The sequence below is a fragment of the Pelophylax lessonae genome (genome assembly GCF_965119305.1).
Source record: "Pelophylax lessonae genome assembly, chromosome: 2".
NCBI lineage: Eukaryota > Metazoa > Chordata > Amphibia > Anura > Ranidae > Pelophylax > Pelophylax lessonae.
In genome coordinates, this window is record NC_138769.1 from 381,146,878 (window position 1) to 381,173,400 (window position 26,523).

The 26,523-nt window shown below is 41.6% G+C and overlaps 1 protein-coding gene across 2 annotated transcripts in view; it reads left to right on the forward strand.

The window, feature by feature from the left end:
• Window positions 1–26,523, forward strand: part of USP32 (ubiquitin specific peptidase 32) — a 781,032-nt gene that overhangs the window by 531,497 nt on the left and 223,012 nt on the right. For both annotated transcript variants that reach the window (XM_082245728.1, XM_082245729.1), the window contains 3 exons: window positions 558–663; window positions 10,523–10,641; window positions 17,785–17,944. In XM_082245728.1, coding sequence (XP_082101854.1) covers window positions 558–663; window positions 10,523–10,641; window positions 17,785–17,944 — 385 coding nt within the window. The remainder of the gene's footprint in view (window positions 1–557; window positions 664–10,522; window positions 10,642–17,784; window positions 17,945–26,523) is intronic.

Below are 26,523 nucleotides of genomic sequence, written 5' to 3' on the forward strand. Positions count from 1 at the left end.
GTTCCTTTCCTCCAATCAGCTCTCACACAGTGTAACTGCATTCTCTCTGCCCCTTCCTATGTGCTTCCATCAGATGAAGAAGGATTTGAACACTTTTCTGCCATTTGGAAAGGGTGTAGGGAAGAGAAGACTGCAGATAGACAAGTAAACCCTATGTAGTAGGATTTGTTACATCTCTGTGTATCATCTGAGGCTCTTCACTTTACTAGGTATATGTGAGGGTTCACAACGTCTTTAAAGATGAATGTTCATTTTTAAGACAAATAGAAGAATGTAAAGCTGAGGAAGATGACTAAACAATTATGTATGGTTTTATAGTATGGCAGAAACTGTAAACATTTATTTAGGGGGTCTGTTTAAAAATGTTTTTACACAAAATTGATACCTTACCTATAAATCACACATTTTGAATTTATTTAGAAAAGAAAAGTTCGGTGACAACATGTATTAATAGTTCCCTTAGTATTTTTCTGTAATAAATTCTTTATAAATTATTATTTTTTTGTTATTTAATGCATTGGCTTGATTTGTTAATTGCTGTGTTTGTATCATCTTAGGTCATCTACTGCTCATTTGGTGGAACCTCAAAAGGGTTACACTTCAACAACTTGATTGTGGGCCTTGTTCTTCTCACCAGAGGTCGGGATGAAGAGAAGGCTAAATGTAAGTATAGATCAAACCATTGCTCATCGTAAGCATACAAGATTGTGATGAAACTGAATCAGTCTAGTTTGTTTACTCCCTATGTCAGCTTTCAGTATGTATGGAGGAGTTATTTCATCTCTTATTGACAGCATTATAGAATGCATAATGTAATTTATCATAAGCTGCTACTTAATATTGAAATTTACATCTTTAATTTATATAAAGCTTGTACCTTTCAGCCAAACTAAAAGCATGCATTTCTTTTTCGTTCATTGACAGATAAAGCTCCATATTCTGTACCATAGGGTTATGCTGCTCTGCAGGAGTAGGAATAGGCAGACAAAGCAAAAGCTTGGCTACGTCCCATGGGCTGTCATCAGCTGCCATAATCCCCCTCTCTGCTTAGAGATACTCAGTTTTTGTTTTCCTTTGTTTCCCTGCTGGGCCCTAGGTCCTGGCATTTTTGTCCATTTTTTGTTGTTTGTTTTTGGATTTCTTCCTATTTTTTTCCTGTAGCGATCTTGTAGCAACTGCCGGGCTGAGCGATGAGCTGGACGTTTGAAGTTCCAGTGGTCCTCTCAGCCCGGCCAGCGAGCGCACGCGGATTGTTGTTCCGTGCTCGGTCGGCCGCATCATAGCCGTGAGTTAAACGTCTCACAAGGTCGCATACAACCGGGTCTTGGCCTGAGTCGCAGCATTCCTTCTGGCCGACAGCCCCCTCACTTTGGTGGCGAGGAGGTTTCTGTCTTGGGAGTGTTAACCGCACGCTTCGCTCCATCGATAAGTAAGGGCCCCCTCCTCTTCTTCCCTGGATGTGGTGCGGGGCGCGGTTACTCCCTGGGATGGTCGGTCCCTGCGGGGTTCTCTTCCGTTCCCTCTCCTCACCCCCTCCCTGGGTGACATTGAGCTGGCTTGTCTGCCCATGCTCATGGGGTGGGGGATGGCTGGTGCTCAGGCTGTGGGTGCCACTGGCTTTAGTATTTGCGGGTGTGCTGTCACCCTGTCACCCTCGGTGGGCCTGCTATGGGCTGGGTGGGCTTTTTTGGGTCCCCTTTGGACAGCTGATGGGCCTGGGGGACGGGTGGCCCGGTATCCACGGTTCCCAGTATCATTCAGTCAGGCAGGCCGAAAATTTAGGTCGCAGCTGTGCGGCCTACTAGCTGGACCTTATATGGGGCAGCCCCAGTTGTGGCGGCTGAAGCTGCTGTTATACCGCAGCACATCCGTCTCCCCTCTGCGCCTCTCTCTGGTCGCGGGTTCCCCACGGATCATGCTCACTCGGCCAAAACTTAAGGCTGCAGCTTTGCGGCCTACCAAGCTGCGCGGCTGAAATTTTTCTGCCACGGCCTAGTAGGCCGCCCCCTTCTGAAAGGGCGGCTCTGGGGGTGGGGGTGTGGACAGGGCCCCGGGATGGTTTAGTTGCCATACTGTACTGTGGGGCATCCGCCTCTCCTAGTGGCATTGTGGGGGTAGCCTGTCTGCAGCCCTTCCCACATCAGCGGCGGGCGGCCGTCCTTAGGGGGTAAGTTTGCTGCCTCCTCTGTGGCTCTTCTTGAAAGGGCACCCATGGGGGACCCCTTGCAGGGTCCTTTTGGTGGCCCCCCCTTTGCGGGTCTCAGTCAGCGCCCCCCTGTCAGGGACTTGACTCGCTGACCCCCTATGAGGGGTAAGGATAGCGTTGGGTGTTGGCTTAGCCCTACACCCTCTCCTGTCTTATCAGTTCCTGGATCTGGTTAGCTGCAGATAGGACCACCCTACTGGGTCTGAGTCCACGTTTCCCTGAACCGTCAGACAGTGAGGATGATTCCTCCATGGCTGCTGCACTGCACAAAAAGGCGCTGGTAGATGCACTGATTGCGTCAGTGCAGGAGCTATTGATATTGGAGGATGCAACCGAGGCTGCTGCGGACATTTCTGTTCCGTTTGTCACCCACAAGCTGTCCCGTGCAGGTATGGTGATTTTCTATCCAGCTTATTTTGACAATGGTGTCTATAAGTGCTGGGTGCATCCAATACGACCCTTGATGGTCCCAAAACGCTTTTCTGTCTGGTATCCCTTTGAGGAGTTGCTTCTGAGGAAGTGGACAGTCACACTGGAGGTGGGTTCCCCTATTTGCAAATTGACTAAGGCAACCATATTTCTGGTGGTAGAATCCTCAGCTTTTAGAAATCCGGCTGACAGGCAGGCAGAATGTCTAAGGCCCATTCAAGGTTTATTATAGCTGAACTGATTTGTGCGGGTGTAGAAGTTCCAAATGGAGTCCATTTGCACCGTGGTGGCATCCCTGCGTCAGGGGGATTTCCTCGCTTCTTATCGACATAAAGGATGCTTACCTTCACATTTCAATATGTGCCAGTCACCAGCGTTTCCTCTGCTTTGCCATGGGAGAGGAGCATTATCAGTTTGTGGCATTACCCTTTGGTCTCTCCTCTGCTCCTCCAGGTCTTCACAAAAGTGTAAGCCCCAGTGCTAGCTTTGCTACGCCAACAAGGGGATCATGGTACTGGGCTAATTGGACGATCTCCTTCTGCAAGCGGAGTCTCCTTCTGTTCTGGTGGAAAACCTGGAGATCACAATACGAACTCTGAGGGAGTTCGGCTGGATTCAGAAATCTGTGCTCCTTGCTCTGGACAAACTCAAGAAATTGCAGGCTGCAATTCATCTCCTGTTGTCCAACAGATGGTCATCCCTCCGGACTTGCATACGGATGCTGGGCCTGATGGTGTCTACCTTCGAGGCTGTTCTGTTAGCACAGTTCCGTTCGGGGTCCCTGTAAAGGGAGATTCTGACCAAATGGGACAAGACTTTGTAGTTTCTGGACAATCAGATCCAGCTGTGCCGAGGAATGAAGTAGTCCCTGATATGGTGGCTTTGTTCTCTGGCGCTTCGCCTGGGCAAATCCTTCCTCCTCTTGTATTGGACAGTGGTCACCACGGATGGACAGGCTGGGGAGGCGTCCTCGGCAAGCATTCTGCTCTGGGGATCTGGATGCTGGAAGAGTCCAGACTACCGATCAATGTCTTGGAACTCCGAGCGATCAGACTGTGTCTGGATCATTGGATGGATCGTCTTCAGGGCCGTGGCTTATGTCAATCGTCAAGGGGGCACAAGAAGTGTCCTGGCGGCTCTGGAGGTAGCGGGCAATCTAAGGTGGGCAGAATGGTTTGTTCCAGCCCTCTCCGCCGTACACCAACCCGGGGTGGAAAACTGGCAGGCAGATTACCTCAATCGGTAGGCGTTGGACCAAGGGGAGTGTTCCCTGCATCTGGAGGTATTTTATCAGTTGTGTCTCCGTGGGGCACCTCGGAGGTGAATTTGTTGGCGTCTCGGCTCAACAGAAAAGTGCAGAGGTTTGTGGCTCAGTCAAGGGGTTCTTTGGTGAATGCCACAAACGCGCTAGTGGTCCAGTGGGGTCAGTATCGTCTGATTTACACCTTCCCTCCTCTCAAGCTTCTGCCAAGACTTCTACACAGGATCAAGGCAGAAGGGATTCCGGTAATTTCAGTGGCTCCGGACTGGCTTCACCGGGCTTGGTACGCTGATCTGGTGCGGCTGGTCACCGACGTTCCTTGGATGCTTCCTCTCAGGGAGGATCTGCTGTCCCAAGGACTGATCTTCCATCCTGCTTTACAGTCGCTGGCTTTGGCAGCTTGTCCGTTGAATGCCAGGTGCTGATGGATAGAGGTTTATCTGAGTCAGTGATTCCTACACTGTTAAAAGCTAGGAAATCTACTTTTAGGAGGGTCTACCATCGTACATGGAAGACGTACATTACGTGGTGTGAGTCTCTAGGGGTTCTCCGCTTCTTCTGCGACCATTTCCAGATGGGTCAGACAGACAGTGATTCAGGCCTATTCCATCAGGGGTCAGGTTCCTCCCTTCCCTTTCAAGGTGCACTCTACTTGGGCGCTTAGTGCCTCCTGGGCTTTCCGTCATCAGGCGTGAGTGACGCAGGTTTGCAAGGCGGTCACTTGGTCGTATGTCACACTATTTCACAAAGTTTTATAAAGCGGATATGTTGACATCTGGGGATGCTTCTTTTGGCCACAAGGTTTTGCAGGCTGCTGTTGAAAGGACCTGATCCTCTTTGAGGGTGTATTGTGTTTTTCAGGTGAGCTCCAGTTGTTTTTGGTTGAGCTCCTGTTGCCTGTTTGGCTACTGTTTAGCCTTGGGAATATTTTTTGCTGCTCCCACCCCTCTTGTTTAACACTGCTTTGGGATGTCCAACGGTTATGAAGATCTGAAGCTGTGTCAATCAATGAACGAAAGAGAAAATGGGATTTTTGACTTATTGTAAAATCCCTTTCTCTGATGTTCATTGACAAACACAGAACCCAGCCCTCTGTGGAGTTGTAATTCTTCTGACACTGCTTGTAACAAAACCGAGTGCCTATAGCAGAGAGAGGAGGTATACGCCTGGGACTGCCCGTGGGCATAGTTAGACTTTTTTTTTTCTGCCTAGTGTCCTACTCCTGTAGGGGGCAGTATTACCCAATGGTTATGAAGATCTGAAGCTGTGTCTGTCAATATACTTCAGAGAAATGGATTTTACGGTAAGTAAAAAATCCAATTTTTTTTCACCCCCCATGAAGTAGACGAATAAAATTATTTTGTAATCATAAATTATTTATCCTAATTATAAATTCAGGACAAAAGCCTAGTATTCATAGACTATAGGGTATAGACGCAGGTGAATGGACAGTTTCAAAGCTTTTAAGGACAAGCCCCTTCAGTGCATCTCTCCTATAACTCTGTCCTAGTCCGTGAGTCCTCCGTTTTTTTTGCTAGTGACCTAAGGTGATGAACCTCTTCTCCTTTGCGGAGAAATCACTCTTAGGTTAACTAGTTTATTTTATCTTCAATCAACTCTTCACTGTCTTAAAATACAAATAGAAGCATTGCATCTGGATTGAAGCAACCTCTGTAAAACCTTGGTACTTGTAACTTTGGTGTTGCTTCGGGCACTGAATCCTGCATGGGCGCCCACTTTGCCACTTAGTGCAACACACCTTGTATTCAGTCCCAGGGAACTATTCAGGCACATGGCCATAGTCCATCCCTATTGAAGACAAAACCAGAAAAATTCCCTGCTCAACTCACCAACCAGTTTGCAAATATGTACAAATTTAACCTGTTTTAATTAATACTATTAGGTTAATCCGGTTAGTAAGCAAACCAATTCGTAAGCTGCAGGGCCACTTCATTGCACCCTGTTTTATTTGCAGTCCTAACTCCTGTAAATCTATGAGAGTCTCCACAGTGGAAGCACATGCATTCTAATGGATAGATGGACCTGGAGGTAGCCCAATCCTCAAAGGCACAGGAGCACAATGGACGTCCAGCACATAGCACAATGGCAGCAAAGGCGTCCATTATGTTCCCTCACCTGTATACATCAAAACAAACCAAATGGCCCCTGCCCCCATCTATAACATTGCAATGTATGAAGCCTGAATATATATATATATATATATATATATATATATATATATATATATATATATATATATATATATATATATATATATATATATATATATATAGAGAGAGAGACTTGCATACTAGCAACTGATGCGTTTCGGAGATGCACCCCCTTCCTCAGAGCTGTGCAAGGTTATTGGAGCACTTGCACCTTGCTCCATACGGCATCCTCAGGTCTACATATTTTTTTATACTGTACTTTTGAGAGTATTCATTCTTATTGGTTTTATTTTTTTTTACGAATATATTTTTTGGGTACTGTGCTAGGTGTTTGCACCTTCCCTATTTGTTGTTCTTGTAGTTTTTACATTGAATTCCCCCATTGGAGGAGGGCTGCATTCGCCAACCATTTGGGCTGTTTATGGATGTTTTTTTGCTTTTTTAGCCTTCTGTGCAGGACCCCCTGAGTGCTGGGAGTGACTGTCTTTTTTTTTTTTTTTTTTTGTGTTGAACCATTATAAATCTACCACCTGGTCTACAACCTATAAGCTTTCTAAGTTCTAAAAGTTGGATGTCCATTCCTCTGCAGATTCAGCTTTTGGCTGCAAAGCTCTTGCAGCGACACTCTGAAAGCAAAGAAACAAAAAAGGGCGCACCGACCTAGCGCATTATCCTCAATAGAAGGCTTTATTGAAGTAACATTAAAAAATGGCTACTCACAGACGTAGATAAAGTAAGTCATATCAAGCTCAATTGCTCAAACGTCCGGGTGTAGTCCATACAATCGTTCATAACTGATGAGTTGACGGCTGACGCGTTTCGAGGCCCAGCCTCTTCCTCAGAGCCACTGTGTCATGGCTTTCTCCTTGGTTTATGTAGTGATGTACTGATCCAGTCCCTACCCCTAAGTGGGAGTGTCTCTTCCCCCGGGGGAGTGGCTAGAGTACTACAGCTCTTCCTCTCATGACCTCACTGTTATTAGTGGTATATAGTGACATAAATCAATCATGCTGATACAAAACAATGCTAAACATATATGCTAAAAATGTATATGTATACGTATAGTTAAAATCATGTACATGAAAATAGGATTAAAATGTAATATAGTAAAAGTAAAAACCATATACATAAAAACTACCATGAGCAGATATCACAGACTGATGGAGTTGCTTGCTGAGTGCATATAGAGACACTGTAGGGGCTCCCTGAACTGACAATGGAGGGCAGCTAATGTGATCACTATTGGTAATACTCCCCATATTTTTTTATGTATATGGTTTTTACTTTTACTTTTACTATATTACATTTTAATCCTATTTTCATGTACATGATTTTAACTATACGTATACATATACATTTTTAGCATATATGTTTAGCATTGTTTTGTATCAGCATGATTGATTTATGTCACTATATACCACTAATAACAGTGAGGTCATGAGAGGAAGAGCTGTAGTACTCTAGCCACTCCCCCGGGGGAAGAGACACTCCCACTTAGGGGTAGGGACTGGATCAGTACATCACTACATAAACCAAGGAGAAAGCCATGACACAGTGGCTCTGAGGAAGAGGCTGGGCCTCGAAACGCGTCAGCCGTCAACTCATCAGTTATGAACGATTGTATGGACTACACCCGGACGTTTGAGCAATTGAGCTTGATATGACTTACTTTATCTACGTCTGTGAGTAGCCATTTTTTAATGTTACTTCAATAAAGCCTTCTATTGAGGATAATGCGCTAGGTCGGTGCGCCCCTTTTTTGTTTCTTTGCTTTCAGTACCGGTGGACTACCCCAGTCCGTTATGGGCAGCAAGACCTAAGCCATCTAAGAAGCCAGTTGTGAGTCCCGGGAGGAGTGTGGTCGAGGGGCTTGGATACCAAGCGCAGGAGGAGGGTGGTCACACCTTATTGTTTTTTGGAGCGACACTCTGAAGTTGGGGCTGTTGGCCCTGCCTCTTGGCAGGCACAGGCCTCGTTTGCCTATTGTAGCCAACCCTTCTTATTCATTTCTTGGGGATATCCCAGTCTTCATGAATACTATGCCTGTGTCCTGTACTGTATGATTAGGATGAGAAGAATTTAAACTTACTAGTACAGGACACAGGCCACCACCCTCCCTTCTGTTCCTTGGTTACTCTGCATTGCTTGCTACAACACATAGAACTCAGAGTGGGACTGAGTTAAAGGGGAGGGGTGTTTACTTAAAAACTTTGCCAGTCATTTTGCCTTCACCAAAAGATACAAGCCTATAGACCAGGGTCTATGAATACTTTGCATTTGTCCTGTACTACACTCCAAGATATGTAATTTACTGCCAAGTCAAAATTCCTTTGATTTGTCATACAACTTCTGTATATCTGCAATATATTCTACAATGGTAATAGCACACAATTTTTTGTTTAAAGCATTAGAGCCCACTCTTGTATAGTTTTTCCTAGGTTTTGTTCCTCACAGTGGATGCAGTGATTTTCAGCTACCTTCAGCAGGATGACAGCTCTCTGCCGAGTTGTCACCCTGTGAGAATTTTATTTTTTTGCATAGACTTTAGGTAGGTGACAAACAAATAAGGCTAAGTTTTTTCAGTGCTTTTTTAGGGCTTAGCAAGCGGGGTATCTCTCCCCCCCCCCCCCCCCGTCACTATTTAAAAAAAAAAAAACCCAAAACATTCTGTTAATGGGAAACTACAAGTACCAACAGCCTTCGCAGCTGTGGGCTTGTCGCTCTCAATGAACTACCAGGGTGATGTTGAGCACTCTGGTAGTTCATTTTATCTTCCTGTCAGTGTATACTGTATCTGCCTGCCCATATAAGGTATGAGCAGACAGATACACTGACAAGTCTGCAGGAGTCCTGCATAGCGGATCACGGGTGCAATGCTTCCCAGGCTCCTAGTAAAATTAATAATAAATGCACATTTTTTTACCTGCAAGAAGATGTGAATTTATTGTTGTTGTGTTTTTTTTTTTTTTTTTTATAAAAGGTGACTTATCCTACAAAAGCCCCACTGTAGCGAAAACTTTTTAGGGAGCTACGGCTACTTTTGTTTTTCTCCTTGGAATAAAAGGTTAAGTCACACTTTGCTGGTCTTTACGATGCGGTCCTACTCCAAGCTGAAGAGCCTTTCGTCTGAAAAATTACCATTCTATAATGCGTTATCGCCCTATTTATTCGCCTCAAGCAGTTGTTCAGAGTGCGACTTTTCTAAAAAAATAATGGTGCTGCAGCACGTGTGTGCATTAGAAAGGGACTACTTTTCTAAGGAATATTTGTGTGGCTTGCAGTGGGGCTGCACAATGAGGATCAGTTGGTCGGGCTAAAGGTAAGCATGACATTAAGTGGGCAGCCCTCAGATGGTGTAGTAAGGGAGAATAACAACAGTGCAGTGCTTTAAAGTGAATATGAATGCAACGAATATAAATATAAACATTTAAAATAAGAAATCTGTAGTCCAAAGTGATGACACCACAGTGATTGATCAAAGTCCTCTTCCAAATAAAGATCTCATATTAGTCCATAAAACACCACCCTCTCCTATGAACCACCACCATGGAAATGGGGGGGCCGCAAACGCCCATACCATATGTACGGAGTCAATCATGCTTTATATGCCTGTGATATCCAAATCGTCAAAGAGGGCACCTCTCCTCTGAGAACGGTCGAACAGGTAGCATATCATCAAATATCACTACAATCTGATCATCACCAACCACATCTCTGAAGCATCACCAATGATCATCTTTGAAACACAGGGATTCCCTGGATCTGCAGAACAGGAAGGGATGACTCATGAAGAGTCTACTGAAGAATCAGAGATGTGGTTGGTGATGCTGATCTGTGATCGACTATAGCTATATACCTGCGTTCCGGTGCGTTTTTGATGTGTCATATGGCAGTACAGTTCCAGTACAATTCTGTGCAGGAAAAATGCAACATGTTCTACTTTATTTTTTTTTCTGAAACCGGAACGCAAGCACTGGTGTTAACTATGCCATTGAAAACCATGTAACCTACATTCTTTGTGTTTTGGATGCAGAAAAAAAAAAAAAAGCACTGGAACACGTACGTGGTGTGAACTAGCCCTAAAGTTCTTCTTTAAGTATCCCCAGCATGGAGCATCATACTGTGGAGTGTTGAGTTTTGGGCTGGAAGAAGCTAAGCAACCCAGCATTTTCATTTGCAAGTCATGTATTTTTCACCAAATAACAGTAGGGTTATTATTCCCCCAAGTTTTTGCCTTTATGGACTGGTAGAATTCCGACTTATGTGCAATCATAGAGCAGTATTGCATTACCAGCTAAAACATATTATTACTAATTTAATTGAAAAATGGGGCTATTGAAAGGTCTCTAATAGAGATTTACTGTATGGCAAAAGAGAACAACCCTTTAGGTTAATCTTCTATGTATTGTGTCTTTCAGAGGTGTTTCAATAATTTGTTTTTGTTCTGTTTTATAGACATTTTTAGCCTGTTTTCAAATGAGTCCGGTAGCTATGTTGTACGGGAAGATATGGAGAGTATGCTTAGTGTTGTGGACGGAGAAGTTCCAATATCCGTTAAAAACTGTTTTGCTGAGGTATGTAAAGATTTTACATTCATATTTTCTAATAATGTCTAGAGGTGAATACCATACAAGCCTGAAATTCATACCAAATGTAGGATGCAGGGTAGGAAAACTTCTTATAACTTAAAGTGTTTGTTACTCCAACATTTAATTTTCCTGATATGTGCCTGCTGTACCATGTACTTGTATGAGAAAGTATTCTGTTCTCTTTGTATTGCTTCCTTTGTGTGAAATACTTGGTTTTCCTGCTAGTTCCCTTGCTTTCCTATTAAAAACTGACCTCACTAGGCAGGAGAGCACACTGTGGTCAGTTATCTAGCTAGGAACTCAGTGTGCTCTCTTCCAATGATCAAACTTGCCCTGACATGCCTCCACTGCACAGCCATTCACTGGAAAGCTCAATGTGCTGCTGCTTCTCCTCCCCCTAGCTCTTATACAGCTGAGAACAGAAGGAATGTAATCACTTATAAAAAAGGGAAAAATGTATTTATAATGTGTGTGTGTTAATATAAAAAGACAAGAAAAATATTAACAAAAGGAAATGATTTTAACAAACAGATGATTGGCAAACATGTCAAAATGTTATATATTGTATCGTGCATACACCTGAAAAATATAAGTCGTCAAACCCCCCCACCCCAAAAAAAAAAAAAAAAAGCATTCTGGAAAGCAAATTTTGTATTTTTTATCATTTTCTTTAGAATATACAGTGTGTATATGTATGTATATATATATATATATATATATATATATATATATATATATATATATATATATATATATATATATGTGTATGTATATATATTTCATCCAGTGCACTGTTTAAATAAAATCTCTGTGCACTTTTTTATTATATGCTTACAAATGCATAAAAGTGTAAAACATTTTTGTTTAGTTTGTTTTGATTTATTTTTAATACTATAGTTTGATAATTTTAGGGTCTATACAGCTTTCAATAAAGACTGTGAAAAATGTTTTTTTCTTCTGTTTATGCGCTATGTAGGTTCCTAATTCATAATTATTTTTATTAATTTGATTATTTTTAAAGCATTCTCCCTTTACAGCATATCAAAGATGCCTAAAACTTTTGCACAATACTGTATATATTTAAATATGTTTTAAACTATTTTAAATTGTTTTACTATATGTATACTGTCTTTGTTTTATAAATATTTAATACATGGCAACAGACTTTTAGGAAACTGTGGGTTAAAGCATTGCCTTGTGGCTGCTATCTGATTAAACTATCTTATAAGGAAGTAGCCTCTGGAATACGCCATTCAGTCCAGCTTGAGATATTGAACTCTATGAACAGCCTTTTTAGAATAGATGTTTTAGTCATTGGAAAGTATGTGAATAGAAGACTACAGTTCAAACTTTTTTTCTAAAAATATAAACTACTAATATGCAATTGTGCAGTTACCTGACTAAAATAAGCAAGAAATGATTTACAAAGCTACTTTTTTTATGAAGGGCATTGTGCTTTTCCCCATCAGTCACAATCTATATAACATGAAGATGACTGGAATTCAGTGCTGGTTCACACCACAAAAACACACTCCAAAACCGTTCCATATGATTTTAGCACGTCCCAGTGCATTTTTTATGCGTTTTTTACATTTTTCCAGATGCATTTCAGATGCTGTTTTTCTTTTTTCCTGTTTTTTTTCCCCACTGTACTGGTGTCTGGTGCGTATTTGATGCATTCTAGTGAATTTTGATGCTTTTTACCTCGTTCCAGTGCAGGAAAAATGCCAGCATGTTCTATATTTAATTTCTGGAATGCCCTGGAACTTACCGCACTGGTATGAACTATGCCATTGGAAACCATACAGTGGTTCATTAAGTCAATAAATTAACTGTAAGGGATAGTTCACACCACATGAAGTCTATTGCGTTTTTTCTTTTTGCATCAAAAACACATGGAAAGTAGGTTATACAGTGGGGAAAAAAAACGATTTTACCCCCTGCAGATTTTGTACGTTTGCCCATTTCCAAAAAAAAAAAAAAAATGAAGGGTCTATAATTGTTATCATATGTGTATTTTAAATGATAGAGACAGAATAACCATCAGAAATTCAGAGAAAACACATGATACAAATGTTCTAGATTGAGTGGCAGTTCAGTGAGTAAAATAAGTATTTGATCTCCTACCAACTAAAAATAATTCTGGCTCCCACAGACTTGCTACAGTATGTGCTCATGTGTACAAAAATTAGTCCTGTCATTTTGAGAAGGTTCTCCTAACGACAACTCGTAAACACCTGTCCACTGAATCTCTTTCTTCCACTCAAACCTCACCATCATGGGCAAGACCAAAGAGCTGTCAAAGAACGTCAGGGACAAGATTGTAGACCTGCACAAGGCTGAAATGGGCTACAAGACCATCAGCAAGAAGCTTGGTGAGAAGGAGACAAATGTTGGAGTGATTATTCGCAAATGGAAGAAATACAGAATAACCATACATCTCCCCTAGTCTGGAGCTCCATGCAAGATTTTGCCTCATGGGGTAAGGATGATCATGATAAAAGTGAGGGATCAGCCCACAACTACACAGGAGGAGCTTGTGAATGATCTCAAGGCAGTTGGGACCACAGTCACCAAACAAACCATTGGTAACACAATACGTCACCATGGATTAAAATCCTGCAGCGCCTGCAAGGCGTACATGTGTCTCCTCAAGAAAGGCACATGTACAGGGTTGTCAAGTTTGCCAATGAACTTGTAAATTATTCCGAGAAGGATTGGGAGAAAGTGCTGTGGTCAGATGAGACCAAAATTGAGCTCTTTGGCATTACCTCGACTCGCCGTGTTTGGAGAAAGAAAAATGCTCACTAAGACACCATCCCTACAGTCAAGCACAGAGGTGGAAACATTATGCTTTGGAGCTGTTTCTCTGCTAAAGGTACAGGCTGACTTTGCTGCAATGAGGGGCTAGTGGACTGGGCCATGTATTGTAAAATCTTGGATGAGAACCCTCTTTTTTCAGCCAGAACACTGACGATGGATTGTGGATGGGTTGTGGATGGGTCTTCCAGCATGACAATGGCCCAAAACATACCACCAAGGCAAAAAAGGAGTGGCTCAAGAATAAGCACATTAAGGTCATGGAGTGGCCTAGCCAGTCCCCAGACCTTAACTTAACCCTATAGAAAATTTATGGAGGGAGCCGTAACTTCGAATTGCCAAGTAACAGCCAAAAAACCTTAAGGATTTAGAGAAGATCCGTAAAGAAGAGTGGATCAAAATCCCTCCTGAGATGTGTGCAAACCTAGTAACCAACTACAAAAAAGTCTTACCTCTGTGCTTGCAAACAAGGGTTTCTCCACCAAGTACTAAGTCATGTTTTTCTTGGGGATCAAATACTTATTTTACTCACTGAACTGCAACTCAGTTTATAACATTTGTATCATGTGTTTCTTATGGATTTTTGGTTGATATTCTGTTTCTATTATTTGCAATACACCTATGAAAAAAATTATAGACTCTTCATTTTCTTCATTCATTGTAAGCGGACGAACAAAATCTGCAGAGATCAAATCATTTTTTTTCCCACTGTATAACCCACTTTCCATACGTTTTTGATGCAAAAAAAAAAAAAAACTCAATGAACTACATGGGATTTAAACTAGCCTTCACAAGTTGATTTGTTGTCTTAATGAACGCATACCATTTAATTATTGAATATCTCCTGAAACCAAAATCCTATTCTCTTCATTATGTATACAACTTCACAAGTGATGTATAGACTAATTGGTTTGTTTTCTGTGTGTACATAATATCTCTGACACACACTGCAATTTGAATTTCAAAACTTTTTAAGCTAAACTTATGTGAGATAATTGTAGTCTTTTTCCCCCAAGCTTTAGGACAAACAGTCTTGATAATTTCCAAACCACGGTTCAGAGCCGTGTAATTATCGCTTGCCTCCATCAGACATGACCTTTCATTTATTTGTTGAAATTGCTGGAAAAATGTCACCTAATTGATTTACAGTTGGATAAGGAAACTGTCAAGGAGAGCCATGTGGAAACCTCGGCAATAAAGTTACAGTTCACATCAAATATTTCAAATGATAGAATATTGAACAAATCTGTCTTTTTTAATAACTCTATGAGTACTTATTGTTCAGCAGCCTTTATCAGTCAATCAAATTTCACCTTTCGTCTGTCACTGAAGTCACTATGAATACTGTGCACACTTGGACAGCAAATATAATCAGATGTCCAATTTCTTATGAGTTTTTTTGCCTTGTTATATAAGCCTGTTTTAATATTTTGCAAATCATAAACTCTGTGTATGTCCTGTTTTTTGGTAATACATACACATAGGCCCAAATATGAAGATTTTAGAATAATAGCTAAGCACATGCTTGCTTTTAAAGCCCAATTTAAATCTGTTCAATATATTGAAGGGGTATGAAAACATCAGGTTTTCTAAGTTAATAAGTTCATTTTTTTCTAGAAAAGCCTGTCACCTGCCTCCATGCTGCAGAGGAGGACACTTCCTTTCTGCGTGAAAGCAGAGGCCTGACACGAACCCTGCTATGTGAGAGCTAGAACTCTCTGGTCAACAGGCACCATGAGGTTTAAGGGATAGCTCTAGCTTTGACTCAGCTGGGGGTTTCTGGCATGCAGAATGGTGCAACAATTTCAGAGGAAACTCTCTGACTTCTAAAGTGGAAATTGTTGTGCGTTGCTAATGTTCTTGGATACGTTGTTTAAAATGCTGGAGCAGGGAACTTGTGCAGCTCCTACATTTAACATGTTATTAAGAGTTTCATTTACACTTTAGGATGTATAATAATGCCAGAATCCTGTGGTAGACCACATACATTAAGCCCCCGTTCACATTGACTGGTCAAATCGCATGACACGTCGCATCCTATTGCTGGCAATTTCTCTGTTCAAATCAGTGCGACACCAACTTTGCGGTGCGGCTCCGATTTGAAAAAGTAGTTCTTGCTTTACATTTCACGATTTCGGGTGCGACTTGCATAGATATCTGTGTATGAAGCCGCACAGATGTCTTTCAAATCACACCCGAAGTCACACTGGCATGCGGCTTTGAAATTGTGTGATTTCAAAGGAAGTCACACAATGCCAAAGCCTCAGTCAATATTAAATGCTTAAGAGCAGATGAGAGAGCGACATAAACTTTAGGCTTTTCTGCTAGCTGGCATGTATATACATGAATACTCACCTTAGCTAAGCTTGTCTTTTATCTTATGAAGGCAGTAGGGTGACCAGCTGCCAGACACCTCCACCACCTTTTAGGGAAAATCATATCAGTCATTTAAAGAGAAACTAACATTTTGTTACCATGTAATGCCCCGTTAATGGAGTCTCCCAATTCAGTGGAAAATATATTCTCTGACTTTCATCTGAAGTGATCTTATACCTTATTTTAATATATTTTTGGGCACCTTCACTGGGCAAAATACAAGATATGTCCTATTTTATAGGTCATTGATGTTAGTGGTATTTGACACCACAACTTTATATAGGCGCTAGTGGGATAAACATGTCTGTCTATTTCTCTCTCTCTCTCTCTCTCTCGTGTGTGTGTGTGTGTGTGTATGTATGTATGTATATGTATATATATATATATATATATATATATATATATATAAAATAAATGCTGCTGAGAAAGCTTTAAAATCAGAATCCGAAGTTGTCCAGGAAACGCCATAAGCTCAGGCTTGGAAGAGACCAGTGGGATCCTGGTACACACCCATCTAAAATCCGGAGAAGTCTGTGCAGTAGTGCTCTACTGGTGTTTATGAAAGAATTGCAGCCAAGAAGCCATACGATGTGGAAACAAGGCCAAGCGATGTGCCTGTGTACTAATAAACAAGAACTCCAATGCAGAAAAATGGCAGCAGGTGTTCTGGATTGATTAATCTAACTTTAAAATATTGGACTGTAACAGAAGGCAGTTTGTTATCCAAATGTCGGGAGACTTGTAAGGGAAAATGCGGCTGCAGTTTGTTAGCTGAAGGTCTGGATACCTGTGGAGGAATGAGTATTTGCAGGCAACAGTGGGAAGTGTGACATCATCTGACTAAATACCTTTTCATTTGGATGGTATTTAAAATTGTGTTGCGGAATAAGGCTGCAGCCCCTGAGAGATACAAGATACAAGTCATCTACAGCATAAGTTTTGGTTTAAAGCTACAGTTTGTTTTGTAGTTATCCTGGAAGTCTTTGTCTGAAATTCAGGCATTTTTCTGATTTAAAGAGACTTTAAAAATGTACACAAAAGTGTGTAGGTGCAAGCTGGCACCTTTTGATGCCTACTTTTGAGGACTGGCCTTCGTTGAAGAAAACCTGATCACCTAAATATTTCTGGGCAAATTTTATTGGATGGTATTCTCCCTCTAGTAAAGATACTTGCTATCCCCTCGACCCGGTTTACTAGCTGGAGCCCAGTGAAAATCCCAGTACTTTTCAGTATAGGGAAACGCATGACCCTTTTCTCCTATACTGCATTGCCTGGTTTCCGGATCAGCCAATCTTTAGACTTGAGTGCAGTCAGATGGGGTTGGAAGACTGTTGTTATCCCCATGTAAGTTCTGATATTGAGCTGACACAAATCATGTTACTCTGGCACCTGTACAGGTTGATGGGGGAGCCATGGAAAAGTACACGTTGGTAGCAGAGGAAGTGGGCTATCAAGAGAACATCTTACTTTTTTTAATTAAACAAGCAAAAAAGAAGCAGCTCTTCTTTTTAAAGTCCAGAGTAAACGTTAAGGATATAGTACAATACAAGTCTCTTTCACCTGCTCTTTTCATACGTTTCACTCTGCTAGGAGCCTAATTGTAAAATTTACTTAAGAAGGAAGGCTGTTTCTTCCTTTGTGTTTGTTGGAATTATGTGCATGGATCACAGACTGCCTGGAGCAAGCACCCATCAGTCCTTGTAGCAGGGGATGGGTAGACTGGGGCGGAGTATTTTGAGCTGTCTGCAATTTCAGTTAAAAGAGTATTGGCAAAATTAACAGGTTTATTTTTTGGTAAACATTACCATAGTAACTGAAAATGCTTGGTGAGATTATGCTTGAAATCTTTATGAAAATTATACTTTTTGTTTATTTTATGATAATGTTTGTAATTGTATAACTGGAATGTATTTTTTTACTATCATTTTTTAGGGTGAAAAGGTGAACTATGAAAAATTTAGAAATTGGCTTCTACAAAATAAAGATGCTTTCACATTTTCTCGGTGGTTACTATCTGGAGGAGTATTTGTTACACTTACCGATGACAGTGACACTCCAACTTTCTACCAAACGTTGGCTGGAGTCACACATTGTAAGTAATTTATAAATGTGTTCTTGCTGTAATGTAACTTAAATATAACATGTGTTGTGTTTTTTTTTGTTGTTTTATTTTGCTTCCTTTCCTTACGATGACCATAGATGTACACTGATGTTCACTTTTAGGTCAGGGCTCGACAAACCCCGGGCGCCAGGTCGCATTGGCGACTAGAATTAGTGACCTGGCACTAGGGGTGCACTGCAGGAGGTGTCCTGTCCCTTTTGCATACCCCCCACCCACTCCCCGGTGGCACGGACTACCGCACCATCCGATAATTGAGGCCACGGCTTTTCTGCCTTCTTCAGTGAGAGAATGGGGAACTGGCGCCCTCTTGCTTGTGGTGGCCGGGAGTTTGACAAGCAGTCACTAAGGGCTCTGTTTCCCCTGCCTGTCCTCAATGCCTGTCCATTTCCTTCCCAAGAGGAGATGAGAGGGAAGTTTTTGCAGGCTTCATCTCCCTGTCCACTTACCTTTGCTTAAAGGTAAGTGGTCAGGGAATATTGTTATTATTTTCTATTTTTTAAATGATTAATATATATATATTTTTTTTTTCTCCTCATCGCCATGCCACAGCCACACAGCCGAAGGCCCCTTTCACACAGGCTGTCTGATCAGGTCCACCTGTCAGTTTTTCAGGCAGACCTGATCGGACCCTTCAGTCACCTCTATGGAGCGGTAATCTGCCGCCATCTGATCCTGTCCGCCAAAAACAGACGGATGGTGGTTCTATTTTCTGTCCATCCCGTGGATCGGAAGAGATGGCATTGGATGGAAACAGACAGACAGTCTGTTTGCATCCGATTGCGCTATAGAGGAGAGTGGGGTTCTAGTCTTCTTTATGTGTAAATTTAGTATGTTATTTTTTGGAAATAAAGCTTGGTTGTTTGTTTAAAAAAAATAAAACTGGCTCCTAACTTTTTTAGCTGGCTCCTAGATTTCAGGCAAATTTGTCAAGCTCTGGGTTAGGTAACAGTGCTTAGGTTTGTGGATGGCAACAAACATTCACAGACATCTGGATTTTTTTAATGACCAGTATAATTTTCCCTTAAGGTAAGCTTTTGATTAAGCACTTCAATACCGGGCATTTTCACCCCCTTCCTGCCCAGGCCAATTTTCAGCTTTTAGCGCTGTCACACTTTAGATGACAGTTGCGTGGTCATGCTACACTGTACCCAAATTTAATTTTTATAATTTCTTTCACACAAATAGAGCTTTATTTTGGTGGTATTTAGCCACCACTGGGTTTTTTATTTTTTACTAAAAAGGAAAAGGACAGAAAATTTTTTGAAAAAAAAAAAAAAAAAAAAAAAAAAGTTTTTCTTATTTTCTGTCAATAAATTTTGTAAATAAGTAATTTTTCTCCTTCACTGATGTGCGACGATGAGGGGGCACTGATGGGCACCATTCCACACCATTGACATCATTCCCGTGCATGCACGTAGGAGTCACAGCCGTGGCACAGCTCTCTCCAGACAACATGCTATCCATTGTGAGCACAGTGTGCAAGCGCCAGTGATGATCACTGGCTGCCACACGTTTAGGAGATATTTACTCTACCTTCAGGTAAGGCTTATCATAGGCTTACCTGTGGGTCAGTATAAACAAAAGGAGCTTACTACCGCATTAACATGCTGGTCTTTATGTACTTTTGTGTGAAGCAGACAACAGTATACATTATTGTGGTTGGAAATATTTTTTACCTAAACAGCAATAAATCCCAAAAATAAATATATTATACCGATTCCTAAATGTGGTAGCTGCGTTGGTTTTCCTTTTTTTGTACGATCTTTGCTTATTGCAAGTTTCAAATATTTACAAAAATCACTATAACTTCTAGATTCATAGAACACATAGACATTTGGCATAGAACTATGTTTTTTTTTTTTTTTTTAGGCTTTTCTCTTCATAGGCCCCTGGTGATCCAGCCAGGAAGTCTATTATTTTAAAACTTTAATATACCAATGTCACGGATACCAAGCGCTGGTATCCTGTGAAACAGGCATGACCACAAATGTGTGGACTTGCACACAGAACACCAGGCACAAGGATGATGTACTGTAATATAATGTAATTTATTAGGAATAAAGTAATTAAAAAATATAAACGCACCTTCAATATGCCAGTACTGCATAAACCAAAACCAAAGAATCTAATAAGTGAGTGAACACGTATGCATTTTTTGTGTGTGATTTTTGCTTTTACGTTTTTATGCACATGATTTATAGTGGATTTTTTAAATTTGTTTTTACTTGATTACTTAAAGTGATATTAAAGGTACGTTTTTTTTCTTAAAAAAACAAACAAAAAAAAAACAAACATGTCCTACTTACCTGCTCTATGCAGTGGTTTTGTACAGAGCAGCCCCAATCCTCCTATTCTGGGGTCCCTCCCCAGCACCCAAGCAGGCTAGCTCCTGAGCCGATGCTCTTTGTGTCTATTCACAGAGCTGTGGCTTGGCCCTGCCCCCTCTCCTCATTGGATCACTGGCTCTAATTGACAGCAGCCATAGCTTGCTGCTGCCAATAAGGAGAGCCCCTAGAGAGCTGAGGCTCTCGTGTACATCGCTGGATCGCGATGCGACTCAGGTTAGTATAGAATGCATGAAAATAAAAAACCTTGAGCCTTTAGAACCACTTCAATTTGTTGTTGCTATATTAGGGCGCTGCACCCTTATTACTATGAGGAGGACAGGTTTATTAAAAGAATGAATGCTTATACTTCTGACTATTGTAATATAAGCTGCTTGGTTATACTGTATATTTAAATTTTGGGAATATGAATGCAAACCCCTATTTTTTTTTTTAAAAAAAGCTTTCTTCCTTTAAGGATAGCAGGTGTAAACCAAAGCAGCATATTTATTGGGGCCTAGAGAATACACTTTTCTGGAGAGTTTCATTTTGAGAATTATTTCAAAAACGTTTGGGTCGATTTACTAAGAGTTATATAACGGCAAATAAAATGCAGTAAGATACAGCATGTGGTAAACAGTGTTAATTTCGTCAACGTAAACATTTTCGTCAAAATTTTCATTGTGGCCTTTCAGTGGCCTTTTTACAGTGATGAAAGCGAAACGAAAAGTAAACCACATTTTCATCCACTGACGAAAATCATCACGAAATAAAAAATGTAAGGCAGGGGCGAACTTCCTCTTTCCTTGGAGCTCCACCTGCTTCTGCTCCCAGCAAACAATCAAATGTGCAGCCAGCATTACAGGCCTCCGAGTCCTTAGACGATTGTCCAGAGCAGCACTGTGCATTACAGGCCTCTCAACGAGAGTCCCACTCCTGGTGACTACCATCCAGAGCAGCGCTGTGCATTACAGGCCTCCCGACGACTGTCCAGAGCAGAGAGCACTTTGAGTGTGCACATTACAATTACATGCCTCCCCTCAGACCACTGTCTGTCCGTAGCACTGTGTGTGCATTACAGGCCTCCTCTGACCACCGTCATCCAGAGCACTGTGCACTACAGGTCATCCCTCAGACCTGAGACCACCATCCAGATCCGGCACTATGCAGCATTACAGACCTCACAGAATAAGAACACCATCCCAGAGCACTGTGCATTACAGACTCCCCCTCAGACCACCATCCACAGCACTGTGCAGCATTACAGGCCTCCTCAGACCACCATCCAGAACACTGTGCAGCTTTACAGGCTTCCTCAAATCTCTGTCCAGAGCACTGTGTGCATTACAGGCCTCTTCTTGAGATTGTCAATGCTCAAAGCACTGTGTGCATTATAGGCCTCCTCAGACCTCCGTCCAGAGCACTGTGCAGCATTACAGGCCTCCTCAGACCACCGTCCAGAACACTGTGCAGCTTTACAGGCTTTCTCAAACCACCGTCCAGAGCACTGTGTGCATTACAGGCCTCTTCTTGAGATTGTCCATGCCCAGAGCACTGTGTGCATTATAGGCCTCCTCAGACCACTGTCCAGAGCACTGTGCAGCATTACAGGCCTCTCAGACTGGCTAAATCTATATCTGTGAGTTTGTGCAAACCTTAATACCATAAATATGATATTTTTTTTACTCCAGGAGTATATAATGAGTTTGGAAATTCTATAGAAATGCCTAAATAATGCATTACAAGTGAACTAAATATATTTGGTTTTAATTGACTAAAATTATTTTATTTGACTAAAATGTACTGGAGATTTTAGTCGACTAAAATATGACAAAAACTAAAACATTTGCAAATGACTAAAATGGGACTAAAACTAAAATGGCATTTTAGTCAAAAGACTATAACTTATACTAAATCAAAATTCGTCTTTTGTTTTAATCTTGGCATGGAGTTCTCCTTAAAACCCATACCAGACCCTTGGGGGCCCCACGCTGTTTTTTTGTTTCATCGTTTTTAATTGTCGGCATGCTTTATTTATTTATTTATTTATTAATTTTTTACAATCAGCTATTGTTAAGGACGTGGCGGCTGGCTTCCCGGCCTGCTCCTTACCAACCAGCTATTTGTCAAAAAACTGGCTGGGAGTCCCCTGACCCCCAGGCTGGTTTTTGACAAATACCGCATGTGATACCGCCAACAAAACCCTGGTGGTAATTTTCACGTATTTTTTATTCTCTGGTCCGTTTGTGAACTGGACTTAAGAGCTTTTTATGCTTTGTATACCGGCACTTTTTTTTTCCTGTAAATACTGCATAATCGTTTTTTTTGTTTTTTTTGTGAATTGGACTTAATTTACCACATGCGATAATTTATGCAGTAAACACTAGTGAATTGACCCCGTTGAGGCTTAGTTCCTTTTTGTTTTCCAAAGAATGTGTACTGCATAACCAAAATGCTTGCTGTATAACTGAGTAGGCCTGATTGTGGCAGGTTACAGCAGCAAGGTATATTCAGATCATAGTCTATCTGGAGGTATAGTGGAGGTAAATGTAAGCTAGTGCAAGGTTCTTAAATTTGGTGGTTCTACTATTCTTCAAATTATACAGTGTGTAGTGACTTACTGCTGTACTTTGGTTCTGTACATACTTTACAATCCCCTAGTTACGGCTTGTTCTCTGGATTTATAGCAGGCCTAAACCTAATGTTAGCTTTCCTGCCAAAAACATAGATCAGCCGATATTCCTATGCTGTAAAAATTACTAATTTATGTCATTCCTGTTTAAAGTCTTTTCAGGTTAAAATGAGTGTCTTTCATGTCAATGTATTGTTGATGGGTAGTTTATATACAATGTCTTTCACTGCAAAAAAATGAGAATACAAAGAATGCATTTTTTTTCTTCTTTTGTAGGCACATTTACCATTATTACTGGTATTTTCCTCTGCCCATAAATTTTTGGCATTTAGAATCAGAAAATTCAAGTGTGCAGCTGGGCAGGAAAGGGTTCAGCAAGAGGCCTTCCAGCATGCCCAGACTGAACATATTTTTGCTGGTGGCTATAATGCCATTAGCTAGTGCTTTCTTTTCAGATCTGGATCCATTCCACAGCATAAAACATCTGACAACTTGTATTTTCCCTTTAACTGTGAAAGATTATCATATTTTAAACAACATCAGGATAGCATCCAAAAAGCCATTATTAAAACTGATGTAATTGGAGGTTCTAGCAAGTCCAGAAGATAAGTAGTTTCTTCAGTGACTATATTTTCATAAAATCATTATTTATTTTATTTAATCTTTAAGGTATACCAGTGTACTTGTGTGTTTGTTTTTGTTTTTTTATTTTTTATTTTGTTAAAGCTCAAAAATTCCCCTGTATTGTGGACTTCTTAGAGGCCATTTGCAGGCTTTTCTTTTCTTCCCCTCAAAATATGGCCCAGGCAGGGTAAATTTTATTTTTCTAAAACTAAAAAGCTGCTCAGGCTGCAGTGCTCAGAATTGTCCACACACAGTACTTCTATTCTGCCACAAGATGGCCTCAGTCTTCTGGGTTGAATGTTGCCCAGCATCATTAAACCCCGAAGAGTGAAGACATAATATTATTGAATGGATGTCACCATGTGCCCTTCATTCATAGAAAATAGAGGTAGAGTGGTCCAGAGTGTCATGTGACCAGCCTGAAAACTTCTGAAAAAGAGAAGTATGTAAAAAAAAAAAAAAAAAAAAACCTCTTCATCGTACAGTAGAAGACACAGGGTTTTAGTCTTCACCGTTCAGCTACCTCCAGATAATTGGACACTGGCAAAAAAAAAAAAAGCTGCAGCCACATCGCCTATAAATCCCTCATGCTTCCAGCAAACCTCAGTTTTGTAGCAAGGTATAGGGAGATAATCAAGAACAGAGAGAGGCGGTACCTGTGCCTTGACTTCAGGTAACAGCGTTTACTGGCAGGTCAAAATTCAGTTTCTTCATTGTAGAGTACAACTTAAAGAAGAGATTTGAGATGTATAAAAAACAAACATCTATACTTCTGTGCTGCAGCATCGGTCTGATTCTACAACTTCCCACATTAGCTCTAAGCCCAAGAACTGAGCAATCATGTGACCGCTGATCGCTAAGTTCTCAGTCCACTCTGAGCGGAGACCAGGGACTGTCATTCACCGCTGTCTTCTCTGCTCCTCTGCTCCTCCAGTGCTCACTGGAGCATCAGGCTCTGGAAGGATCCTGACCCTGCCCCCTTTACAGCCTGGAGTGGCTTTGCCATGTCAGCTGACAGCGGACAACAGCCCACTATAAGCTAGTTCTGGGTCACAGCAGAGAAAAAGTACGTGCAGTCCTGTAAACCACAAGAGAAGTATGGCCAAGAAAAACTTTGGCTATACCTTCTGTTAACAAACGACTAGGTTGCAGCCTTGCAAATCTGAGAAACAGATACCTATTGCTAAAAAGCTAGTGAAGCACAAACAATGTGCACTCTAACAGGGAAGGGAGGAACGTATTCTGTACCATGGGTTATATATGCAGCTACCTTCAGGTGATTGGAAACTGGCAAAAAAAAAAATCTGCAGGTACATCCTCTATTTAACCCCCTACCACTCCCAACAAGCCTCAGTTTTTTGTTAGTTTCCTTAGGTGATATACCTTTTCTCTCTACTGAGATACACTTAACTCTTTTTTGTTGAGTTTTTTTCTCAGGTTCTTGGCTGCACCGCAGCCACATCAGCTTCCCTTCAGAAGCTTCCTGGATCAAATTACTTCTCAGCTGAGCCTTGTGGGACTGTACCCAGGCCCCACCTGAAAGAACATGCAGGGCTGGCTTGTAATATCACTTTGGGTACCGGATCCTACGTAGATGCTAACCTTAGCATGTGATTCTCTACCTTTATCTGGGAATTCTGCCACACACCCTTCCTCTTATGTAAAGAGGAGTTTACTGCTACCATGTCTGACTTTTATCGGTAAAATCTCTGTCCTATACGTGGCCGTAGATGGCAGGGGTCACAAATGATCCCCTTCTGTCTGTCCTCCTAAGTTGTCTGAGACTTTGGTCCTGCGGATGACACGCTACCTGAGGTGGAGATATCAGAGGAAGATTGCCCATGCTGTATTTAGCATTAGAGCACTCTGGATCTATTTTCTCAAAGGTCTCTAGCATGGGGTCCTTAAAATTTCCCAAATCTGGGTGCTGCTTGGACCTTCTCGATCCACTCGATCTTAGAAGCCCATCCTGTATTCTTGCCTCTCCTTTAGTTTTTACTTAGCAATAGCCTATTGAGGAGGGTCTTCTTCTGAAGTGGATAGTCCCTGTAGCCTTTTCTTGTCTTAACAAGACTTTAATAAATCTTGTGAAGTTTATTCCAGTTTCTGGGACATGGTGGTGTAAGATTCTGGTAGCTTCGGTACCCTTCCAGCCCAATTCTTCCGCATATAGCTACCTGTCCCTTTAAATCTCGTGACGTCATCACTAGGCGCCGCTCTGAGTGGCTATTTCAATCGCCGGTTTTCACTCACAAGGTGTTCGTACAAACCGCTTGTTACACAGCCTTGTCTGACGCTGCCGAAGCCTCCAGCTATTTCCTGTATCTCGCTACGGATCCTGTATCTCGCTACCGATCCTTCTCCTCATTACCGGACCCCTCATCTCTCTAAAACCAACTAGTGATAAGTACCCAGCAGGGGATTCCTTCCTATCAACTTGCACTATCTACTCTTGTATACTAAAGACTGTTGCTATCTATGCATTACTATTTCTATCATCTGCAGCTGCATATCCATTTCACTAAACAAACGCCGGAGCGTTACAGGTGGACAACAGGTTGGAAGCTATCTTTTAAGGCTTTTGTGCCTCCGTGGACACGTGTCAGACCCTGGCTGTCTGGACTAGATGCATAACACAAAACTTTAGCTCCATTCTTTCTTCTTCCATTCACCACCATCTGGAGATTTTACCTGTTGATCCTGTGGCCTGGATCCTTAATGCGCAAATGCTGGTCAGCAGAGCTTCTTTGCAACCAGTGCCTTAGCAGGATGCCCTTTGAGGAGCTCTTCTGTTTGGTACTTCTTTGGACAAGTACATTAAAGAAGGAGGAAATACTCTCTGCCAGTAGAAAAAAGCTTGTGCTTCTGCAGGTAGATTTTAAATTCCTGAGCACAGTAAAAGTTTATTTTGTCCCCGTCCAGTATCAAGCTCCAAGTCCAAGCTTGTAGCACATTTTCCTTAGAAGACT